This window comes from Crocodylus porosus, unplaced genomic scaffold (assembly GCF_001723895.1).
Source record: "Crocodylus porosus isolate Cpor-Errol unplaced genomic scaffold, CroPor_comp1, whole genome shotgun sequence".
Classification (NCBI taxonomy): domain Eukaryota; kingdom Metazoa; phylum Chordata; order Crocodylia; family Crocodylidae; genus Crocodylus; species Crocodylus porosus.
The window spans coordinates 386,533-397,622 of NW_017728927.1; the positions used below are offsets into that span (position 1 = coordinate 386,533).

The 11,090-nt window shown below is 38.0% G+C and overlaps 1 protein-coding gene across 5 annotated transcripts; it reads left to right on the forward strand.

The window, feature by feature from the left end:
• Positions 1-463: 463 nt before the first annotated feature.
• Positions 464-10,885, forward strand: LOC109314553 (parvalbumin, thymic CPV3). Of its 5 annotated transcripts, XM_019541762.1 has the most exons (7): positions 464-602; positions 3,686-3,830; positions 4,974-5,618; positions 6,135-6,202; positions 6,597-6,729; positions 7,649-7,758; positions 10,624-10,885. In XM_019541762.1, exons 4-7 carry the CDS (start codon positions 6,142-6,144, stop codon positions 10,647-10,649), a joined length of 330 nt encoding a protein of 109 aa, XP_019397307.1. In that variant the 5' UTR covers positions 464-602; positions 3,686-3,830; positions 4,974-5,618; positions 6,135-6,141; the 3' UTR covers positions 10,650-10,885. The 5 variants fall into 5 exon arrangements, with proteins under 5 accessions (XP_019397307.1, XP_019397308.1, XP_019397309.1 ...); XM_019541763.1 differs by lacking the exon at positions 4,974-5,618; XM_019541760.1 differs by having other exon boundaries at positions 465-602; positions 4,974-6,202.
• The last annotated feature ends 205 nt before the right edge of the window (positions 10,886-11,090 follow it).

Here is an 11,090-nt window from a genome sequence, read left to right on the forward strand (position 1 = left end):
CATACAAATCTGAGACAGTTTCACCACTTACCATTCCATTAAGGACTGTAAAAAATTCATGACAAGACAGGTCTGGTATCAGCTCCAGGGATCATTCCAGCATGTTAAGAAGAGCCTGCAACTAGCGATTTTTTCAGATCTTTTATTTTCTTTCTTTGTACTTAGCAGAGAACTTATTTTATTAGTTTTTACAAGTATGGACATATGAACAATGTGTCATGCAACAAAAGGGAACGGCCTTCACCATACAACAGCTGCTCCATGGTAACTGCCTATGTGCCTGCTCTTGCCCTAGGGTACATGAAAGCTAAGTTTAGCTCTCAATTAAATAGCAGTTTACATTACTATTTAAGATCAACCTGAAGGTCACTGTCAACTAGCCTGAGCTGACATCAACAAGTTACCTTGCAGGCACTGTACATTGTGCTCCATGGTCACAGGGCAAAGTCCTTCTAAAAATTAATGTATGGTACTTATATCCCCTCCTGTGTTTGTCTCTAATTAGGGGCAACTGAGACAGGAAGTGGGGTGTAAAATGAGGATGAGGAAGTTGTGGTATTGCTACTAAGGGATTCTTTGTACTTGCAGCTTGCAATACCAAGGTAAGATGTGAACAAACCGGAGGATGGGAAGACTACAGGGCAACTCAATCTTAGGCCCTGAGGCTCCACAGAACATTCAGGGGAGGGCTGGAAGATTGCTCAAAATCAGTGTCAATGGTTAGCATGAAGAGGCTTGAAGGCAATCCTAAGTATAGTATAGGCATGTCAAAAGAAGAGTAAAATTGATGCAATTTAGCTTCCACCTTGCACAGAGTAAGAGAGCACATAAGCAGTTACAGTGGAATAGCTTTCACATGACAATGCCAAGTCCCTTCTAATCTTGCAGTATCAGAAAATTGTTTTCCCATGTCCATACCCAAAGATGATCTGTTTTTCTTTTAATTCTGAAACCTGATAATTACTCTGAAATCTATATTAGATCTTACCTTCTGCCTTAAGAGACCTCCCCCAGTTAACTCTTTTTGCAAGGAACTCTGCATAAGCAGACTCCTCAGTTCAGATGGAAACCTACTCGAGTTAAGAGGGCTCTGCATGTGTCCACATATGTCAGGATCTTTCAGGATAAGGACCACAGACCCCGATTCAGCAAAGAACTTTAAATCACCCTTATACCCATCCCCAACTTAAATGTTTCTTAACTTGCTCTGCTATGGGACTTCAGTCCATTTACCCTTTATCTAGATGACCACCTCTGTTAAGCAAGCACTTTTTGAGTGAAATTATACTCATTTGAGGTCTGATCTGTTCTCTTTGAAGCCAGTGGGTTTTTGCTATTGATTGAAATGGGAATAGGATGGGTTTCTAGATAAGGAAATGTCTAGAACCACCTCAGAAGCATTTGCATTATTAGACTGCTGTTCTCTGCACTGATGGTCATTGCGAGATGCAACTATTTAGTGAAGGATACTAAATCACCTGTAAGAAGCAACTTTTACATATTGAAGAAGGCAGCATCCATGTTCTTAAACAGCACCTAAACCTAAGGGCAACATTATTGTTAAAATACAGGGAGAAAAACCTGAATAATTCAGGGATGTAAAGATCACTCTACCTGATTATGCTGCTGACAGCAACCAGAAACATCTTAGGCGATTATGTGAAGCGTCAGGGTCATAAGATAGTGTTACTGAGTCCTGGTGACACTAGACAATGTGTTTAATGATAATCATATAGCATATCAAATGTTAGCAGAGACTCAGAGATGGCACCTTTTATTCCTTCAGGTTTTTTAACTACTTATTTTTATACCACCTGAGCTTATTTTAGTGCAAAAGCACTCTGGATAGCTAAGTCTTTAGGAATTAATTCTCATACAGTTCATTACAGTATTTACTCGTTATTTTCAGTATGAAAAATAAATGATTTACCAGGAATGGGAAGGTACCTAACATACTTTCCCTAAAGCAGAATTGCCAGAGTGAAATCTTAAATTTTGGAAATTGCAGTTCTACAGACTTAATTCAATTTCTGTTGTATCCTCCAAAATCTTATCCAATTGTTCAGATGGGTGAAGTCCTCAACCCCTAGTGGTCACTGGAATTTTTGCCATTGACTTTTCTGGCACTGTAATTTGACTCTTGATTCTTAAGTGAAGCATCATGAGGAACAGGGCAGAAAAATCAAATATAAAATAATGTGCTCCAAACCATCTGTTATATTTCCTTCCCCTGTTATGTTGAAAGACCAAACCCCAGATTATTTAAAGGATTTTTGGACACAACCTGGATGAAATTTGGTACTTTTTTTTTTTTTTTTACAATGGAAGTGGATGCCTAGGAGAAAGCTTGCAGTGACATATCATGCAGTCAGCTGATGATAGATCTTAGTTATCATTTACACTTAGGCCTCTTTATACTGTAAATTATAGTCATATTCACTTTCAGATGCCTTTATGCTGTCAGAGCAGTGTAAATGAGGACAAGGAACCAAGGGCTGTTGAGGTCCCACTCTAGTCACCTCCACACTGGTGAGAAAGGGAGAACGTTGAGGGTGATGATACAACATCTCCAGCTCTGACATTAACAGAGTGGAAAGATGGAGTTGCATAGTTTTTAGAACTGCTGTGAGAGCATCCCTTTACAGTTGTGGTAGGTCTCAGGTTAACACTTCTTCTCTAGTCTCACCTGAGACTACTGTTGAAACTTCTTGTTGTACCTGCTTGAGCTAGTATCCTCAACTCACTGTCACTGCTAATTAACTCTTAAATTATAGTAAACAAAAACCAAAGAGCACAGGAGCAGCTTAACAAATATCAATGTTTTACAGTGATGCCAGTTCTTGTCTGGTTTATTAGAAGTAAATGGTATTTAATTAGGAAATAAGCCTATAAATATTTTAGTTAGCTATTCTTGAATACTCAGTATTAGACTAAACAGAAAAGAGATTTATTTCATGGTTAAACCTAGAAGACTCCTGGCAAAAACTGCACAATAGGAAATGTCCCATACTTGTCTGAATTGCACCTTTCAATTTCATTCTGAAAGGCTCAAACCAAAAAAGCATCTTTGCTATTTTTCTTCAAAAGCACCATGCTTAAATAGGCACAGACAGTAAAACTTGTGGAGGATACAGTATGTAAGTATGTAACTCTTAAAAAAACCCCCAACCTAATGATACTTTGAGATATCCTTAGCAATGAAAAAAGAAATAGCTCATAGTTCATTAATTGCTTTATGGAATTAAGCTGCATGTCAGCCCAGCAGTTCTGAAGACAACAGGATACACAGGTCTGAAGCCACATTGGTTAGATTGCTACTTATTACAATGTTACATGGTTACAGATATTATTACTTTTTTTAAGAATCATGTGCACATTCTTTACTATTAAATTGGCTGCATATTTAATGGGTTATTTCCTTCCGTTTTAGCTGTGTTTATAAACATACAACAATACTAAAGTATAAGCAAATGGGTTGACAAAAATGCTTTGTAGTATGAAAAGCAACGTAGTTAAGTATTGTGAAGTAGTTTATTTAATTAAAATATCCCTTTATGTGATACACTCATCCCTGATGATTTCATTGTAACTATAGCAGAAGGAAAGCTGTACTTTGGATGAAGAGTATCATTAATAAATAAATAAATACCAGTAACTCTAGATTTTCACCTGTATCCTTATACAGTGACATCAACTTCATTCTGAAATTCAGCTCTTTTAAGCTTTTGTAACCCATCTTTCAGCTTGGATTAGAATCACTTTTGGTCTTGGTGTTGAATTTCAAGCATTAAAGAATCCCATCCTTACTTGTTACAGTCAATTTACAGCGGGTGTTACCTCACTTTTATTTTTTTTAATAATTTATTATACTACTTAATTCAATTAGATTATCATACTAAGAAATATTTTGGCAAGGTTCAGCCCACAGTATGGTTGCTTGTCATTTAGCAACAAAAGCACAAATCCTGTTGAATCAGTATCAGCTGAGGTATTCTCTTTTGAAGTCAGTGGAGTTATACCACCTTAGAAGTGACCTTTCTTGAACAAATAGTGTAATTGATCCCTATCCAATAATATTTTATTAGATATTTTGAGCCATCTATTTAGCTTGTGGGGAAAGAAGTTACTCAATTTATACCAGCCATCTCTATTAAAAAAGATTGATCTTTTTATCACCTATGTAAAAGAGGCAGTTAAAATAAAATATCTAATTAGTGAATACAGTTGCCTTTATCATACAGAATGTATGGCTATAAAGGGAAATAAACTATGAAATGAGAACTACTTTTTCATTGGTAATGCTTTATATTTAATTATTCCAAATTCGCCTACACAGAAACTTGTGGGTTTGATATCCTCTTACCTTGTAGATTAATAGGGTAAATCCACAGTTACTCCAGTGTGAAAAGAGGAACCAGGCCCAGATTTATTACAACTCATCTCTAGTACATAAGTGATTACCTTGATCTACTATTACTTATATTTTTACAGTATACAGATACTATCCAGTACCACTGCCATGGACACACATCAGGAAATAGTTCTGTTTTTGTCCTGAAACCCTTAGTGCATCAATAGTCCTTACTCACATAAATTGAATGTTACAGTCTGAACTGCACAGATCCTGGTTTTTGGTTTGAGAGCTTTCTTTTAAATACTAATGTTCTTGAACATTCATATACACGCAAAACACTGATGATGTGTGACTGCAATTTTAATATCACATTTAAAAACATATTTTCTGGTATAATATGTATATGTTTGTCTCTATACTAAACGAGATCTTATCTGCTCTATGTAAAATAAGTATACCATTAATTTCATTTATTTAAAATGACTTAAATCTAGATTACTCAAGATAGACTATCTGAATGATCTATTATCTTGAAGTGTAGCTAACCTGGTTAGATTTACTCTAGTTGCTACTTTTTACTGTTGTTGTTGACTTTGATTTCTTTTCTGTCTCTTTCCAGGGATAGCTTTGTAATTTAGGAAATGGTCTGGAAAATCAAGCTTGCTGTAGAAGGATCCCTGCAAACAATATCTTGCATTCCTTGTTTAATGACAAGTTTTCTTTGTCTGACTGACACATTGTCACTTCAGATCTTTCAACTCAAACTGCCCTGACAACCCTGAAGGCTCAATAGACTCAGGAGAACCAAAGTGGCTTTTCTTCTCAGGGGTTTCACTGCTGGGGTTATTTCCTGTGGACAGTTCTAAAGCTCTTGGGAAACCCTCTGGCATCCTTGGAGTTTATCGAGCTATGTCTTGTTGGCAGAATTGAACACTTAATTACATACGTGTGAATTTATTAAAATATTGCTGTTCTTGTCTATACTCTCTTGGGATATAAATAGACAGAAAAGGTTAATTAGTTAGGCAAGAAATGTGAGCTAGGTCTCAAATCAAGCATTTGATCCATGAAACAGTAACCTGAGTAGTGGTGATTGTCACCTTTTGAATCCTTTATAAAGCAGGCTGGCAAACCACAGCCGGTACTTCTGTATTGCCTGGTATCTTGTCAGCTACCTTTCCTTCACCTACTTGAGAAAACCAAAAAGGTGAGCAGCCAGCCAGAGATCAGACAGCAGAATCTCCTCTGCAGAGTTGATCCAACCGTAAGTATGGTAGATGCTGGTCTGTGAAGTTTAGTTTACTCTCTGTCACACACAGACCGAGTTTACATAGATTAGTTATCAGTTTTCTTTTCATTCTTCAGACTTGATACTGGGGGGGATTTTTCTTCTCTGCATGCCCAATTATCCTACACTGCTAAATGCCAGACTTTTCAACAGACTGATGATTAGTTTACTTTACCTGTCAAGAGAATCCCAAAATGATCTGACATGCTCAAAGCAGGTAATAGGTTAAAAAAGCATCACTGACATTAAGTATCTGAGCACACTAATTTAAGAAGGATATGTTGTCTGTTTGCATTGGTATTTTTTTTAAAAGAATATACAAGGGCTTTCACTTCTGTGGAAATCTCTATTTTCTACTTACTAATTAGAGTGACCTCCCTTAAAATGACTTGTTACATTGTTTAATGCAAATAGTCCTGTTTTGCTAGGGGATGTATTTACTTCTGCATGTACTTGCATTTCACCAGCCTGAAATGCATTCTTTTTGAACAGGTTCAACATGAGTATGACTGACTTTCTAAGCCCTTCTGATATTGCTGCTGCCCTGCGGGACTGCCAAGGTAAAAAAAATCACAGATTAACATATATCTAACCTTTGGTACAATAGGCAGAGGACTTAACTCTTCAAAAATATTGAAGGTATGCACCAAGAGATAGTGTAGTAGAGAAAGGATATTTCCTGTTTTCTGTTTGGCTGAATGAATGTGTTTATGACTGTGTAATACTTCGGGAGAGCTGAGTTTGTATCTTATCCATGTGTGAATTTTTTAAGAAGTTAATTTTTGTACTGTGAGATCAATTAAGCTATCATGATGCCTAGATCTTTTTGTATGAGCAGACTTTTCTTCACTACTGTTTACACTGAAACCAATAAAGATGCAATAAAAATAGTAAAGTAATCTGTTCAGGAATAAGAAATGAACTGATCCTTGTCTTTATTACTTTTATTTTTAGCTCCAGATTCCTTCAGTCACAAAAAATTCTTTCAGATAAGTGGGATGTCCAAAAAGAGTAGCAGCCAGCTCAAGGAAATCTTCCGGGTCCTAGATAATGATCAAAGCGGCTTTATTGAGGAAGATGAGCTCAAGTAAGAGTTTTCTCCATCATCTTGATTAGTAAGGCTGTTAAATGGGTCAACATTTCTTTGTTTCCAAAACTATCTAAGAGCAGGTCATAGAATCATAGAATCAATGAGTCAGATGGGACCTAGACAGATCATCGAGTCCGACCCCCTGCCATGGGCAGGAAGGAGCACTGGCGATGGCAGGGTCATAAGGCCTCAGCCAGGTGCCTGTCCAGTCTCCCCTTGAAGATTTCCAGGGAAGGTGAGAGCACCACTTCTCTGGGAAGCCTATTCCAGGCTCTGGCCACCCTTACCGTGAAGTAGTTCTTCCTAATATGTAACCTAAACCTATCCTCCCTCAGCTTGTGGCCATTGTTCCTGGTGACTCCAAGGGGGGCCCTGGGGAACAGACTTTCCCCGAGTCCCTGCTGGCGGCCCCTGATAAAGTTGTAGGCAGCCACAAGACCCCCCCTCAGTCTCCTCTTGCAGAGACTGAAGAGATTCAGGTCCCTCAGCCTCTCCTCATAGGGCTGGCCACGGAGGCCCCCAAACATATGAGCGGCCTCCTCTGGACCCTCTCCAGGTTCTCCACGTTCCTCTTGGAGTGCAGCTTAAGTGCATTTATGGCAAACCTTTAAATTGATTTTGAATGTCCTGTAGAGGTTGATCTTTAAAGAGAAAAGAGTAAGGAATAAAACCCCATGCTTAAAGCCAATAATAGGTACACATAAACAACACTATCTGGGGTTGTGCTTTGGTAGAGTGCACAATTAAAGATCTCAGAGCTGGAAGTATCTACCAAGAAAAAAGTAGCTTCTTTTTGGGGTCCACTTGGGTGCATGGGACAAACGATGTGTTTAAATAAAATGTTCAGCTTGATCATGTGACAACCATAAAAGAACAATATTGTCCAGAAATGACAACCAAGGGTTTTTTTCTCTAGGTATTTCCTCCAGAGGTTTGAGTCTGGAGCCAGAGTGTTAACTGCCTCAGAAACCAAGACTTTTCTGGCAGCTGCAGATCACGATGGGGATGGCAAAATTGGGACTGAAGGTATTTAGAATGACACAACAGAAAAATAGATCTGAAAGAGATGTCAACACATTATCAAGTCTAACACAGCCCCACCCCCCATAAAGCAGAGCAATTTGTTTAAGCCATCCCAGGCAAATTCTTAATTAATCTGCAGTTATACACTTCCAGTGATGGAAATTCCACAACATAAGTAATCTGCTGAGATTTTAAACTATCCCCACAGTTCGAAGGTAATGTATGGCATTCTCCCTGACTACCTGAAGAAACATGTATGGGTAGAAAGCAACATTTCCCATGGCCATAAACAATGTTAGATCTTTTGCCTGAGGGCCAAGAGTGGGGAACCATTGACTCTGAAATGCAGTAAATGAACTACATTTAAATATACATTCACAAATTGACAGATTTTTAAGATCAACATGGGCCATTGTGATCATCAGGTTCTCCCTCCATAGACCACAAACTATATAGGACTTCTTTCTATTACTTCCTGATTCAACTTTAGTAGTTTGAACTAAAGCATGTTTTTTAAAAAATCCAGTCTTCGCCTACACGTTTTCAGTAATGCAAAAGCTATCATGATACTTGGTAAATTGTTCCTGTGTGTCTACACATGCTATTAATTCAACTGAATAAACTCTGGCACAGTTTGCACTACAGTTTATTGCTCCCCGGTGCCATGTTTGCAGCTGAACCCAGGACCACTGCATGTTGAGCTGGGTGCAGACCAGCCCTGGATGGCAAGGGGCCCCAGGGGTCAGCCTGCCAGCTAGGGGCTGCTCTGACCCACCTTAATGTGTTGTGGAGGGGCTGGCTGGGGCATAAGGGTGCTCCAGTGTGGGGCTAGCCAGCAGGTAGCCCCTGCACTAAAGCACCCTCATGCCCTAGCCAGCCCCATCTGCATCTACACATGCACTACAGCGGAGAAAGTAACTCCACCGTAGCACAGTACTTGCGTCTGGCAGTACTAGCCCATGGTGGAGTTACTACATTTACTATGTACTAACAGCACATGTAGCTAGTGATATTTTACTGTGGAGCTGATTAGGCAACTCCGCAGTAAATGTCTCATGGAGATGAGCTGTCTGACAACCTAAATAAATAGTGTTTCACAGGCAGGCATATCTTCCAATCATCGATGTTTCTTGTGGCTGTTCTCTGAACCATCTCCAACGTTGCAATTCTTTTTGAACAGTGGGCAACGGGACTAGACAGACTGTTCTGACACATTAGTGCCAAATGCAGAGGTAACATAGCTTTCCTGACCCTACTCAATCTGTTCATTTAAACATCCAATGATTGTAGTAGTTGTTTTGCCACAGCATATGACTAGAAACTCAAATTCAACTGAGTTCTCATTACAAGTCCACATGGCTTTTTCAGAGTCCCTGAAAATGCATATAGCTGCGCGCAGTTTATGAAATGGCCCAGATTACTGAATATCGCTGATATGCTTCTTTATTTAAAACTCTTCCAATTGCTCTTATCTGCAAACTTAATTAGTAATTAGTTCATATTTTTCCGGTACATACATAACACTTTAAAATAGCATAAGGCCAAGAACTGATGTGTGAAAAATGCAACAAAAACATATATTTGATTAGAATTCTCTGTTTCTGATTACTTCGAGACCAGCTTTCAGTGCGTTAAAGGGGTGCCATATTGATTTTTGGGTTGTCTTAGTTTAATAATAAAGATGACATGCAGTCCCAAGTCAAATGCTATATACATGTCTAAGTATATTACATCCACACTCTTACTTTTCAAACCAAGCTTGTAATTTCATCAACAATTGTTTTAAGTTAATTTGACATGACTATTTTCCATAGAACCATGCTGACTGGCATTAATATTACCCTTAAGTGCCACATCAGCTATTCTGTTATTTTGACCAGAACTACTGTCAGGATGACAGGCCCTACATGACCCACGTTTTTCTTTATCCCACTTAAACACGGTCCTACCTTTATCTTTCCCCCAGTCCTCTGGAACTTCCCTGGTGTTCCAAGAACTGAAAATCAATATTAATTGATCAGAGAATTTTCCACCAGCTCTTATAAAACTTTTATATGAAAGTTATCTGGAATTGTGGATTTGAAAAATATCTAGGTTTGGTAGCTCCTGTTCAACATAATTCTTAGTTGTTGTAGGAGGGGAAAATATTTAATCACCATTCTTTGGTATGAATACACTATTTTTCACAACAAGAACAAACGTATTGAACACTTCTGCCTTTTCTACATTATTTTGCCTAATTCAACCCTGTGAGATGGATGAACTAGTTTGGGGTTTTTTTAAAACCACTTAAATGTCCTGGCTTCAAAAGTTAATCTCAAATACAGATGCGGTTTGTTTCCTTCTTTGGTAAGAACAAATGAAAAAAAAAAAGTGATAAAAAAAACGGAAATAAGGAAAGGATCATTTTAATAATGTTAAATACATTACAAATCCTATACAGAGAACACTTATTTGGATCAGCCTCACTCTTATGTGCTCCAGAAGCCCCCCAAATCCTTTAATAAGCAAACAACCAAAAAACAACCCACAATGGGCCTTGTAGAAAAAAAAAGCATTGGTTTAAACTACAGAAAAATGGGTATATGTGGTTGGTTTGGTGAACCTAAAACCAGTAAAAAGGGCTTAAAAAACCCTGTATTCCTACCATGAGGTCCATAATATATAACAAACAATAAAGGGATGGATGTTTTCATGGATGTATTTAATCTGCACTGGCTTGAGAAAAACTCAGGTTTCTTTCTTTCACTTGATTACTTCATGTTCCTTCCTTTTTCAAGTCTCAGTAAGGCAGTAATATTATTTTTTGTTTTTCGACATCCTGTTCTTATTGATGCTGTTAATTAAATATGCACTATTCTTTTGTAGAATTCCAGGAAATGGTGCTGTCCTAAAGGCAACAGAGAAAGGCAGAGGAGACTAATCTACTAGAGTTACTAAAAAAACCTTTCAATTCAGGGAGTCCCTTGTTTATTTATTCATCTTTATAGTGTCTGTTATTTGTTTATTGTTTATCAAAGCACCAATTAATAATGTTTTTTGATAGTGTGAATCATTTTACCATGTTCTACCAATATATTTCAGCAGACACTGCCCTTAAAAACATCCAATAAAAATAAATTTATCATCATGTACTGTTGCCTGTGTCTATTCTTCCCACTAAGCTACAACATGTGTAAGTACTTAACCTAAAAGTGTTTAATCTCTGAAAGACCTTGATCCATCCAGCTGTCCATATGTGCCTCTTTTAAGAAATCCTTGCACCTCTTTTTTTGAAGTCAGAGGCAATTCTGCCTAGGAAGAGTTTGCTGGATCATGCCCAAAATTCCCAACCA

Excerpts from the sequence above, each read along its gene's own strand:
- LOC109314553 (XM_019541762.1), top strand. The coding sequence starts at position 6,142 with ATGAGTATGACTGACTTTCTAAGCCCTTCTGATATTGCTGCTGCCCTG. Across the intron at positions 6,203-6,596 it reads TGCCCTGCGGGACTGCCAAG|CTCCAGATTCCTTCAGTCAC; the intron begins GTAAAAAAAATC and ends TTTTATTTTTAG. Across the intron at positions 6,730-7,648 it reads ATTGAGGAAGATGAGCTCAA|GTATTTCCTCCAGAGGTTTG; the intron begins GTAAGAGTTTTC and ends TTTTTTCTCTAG.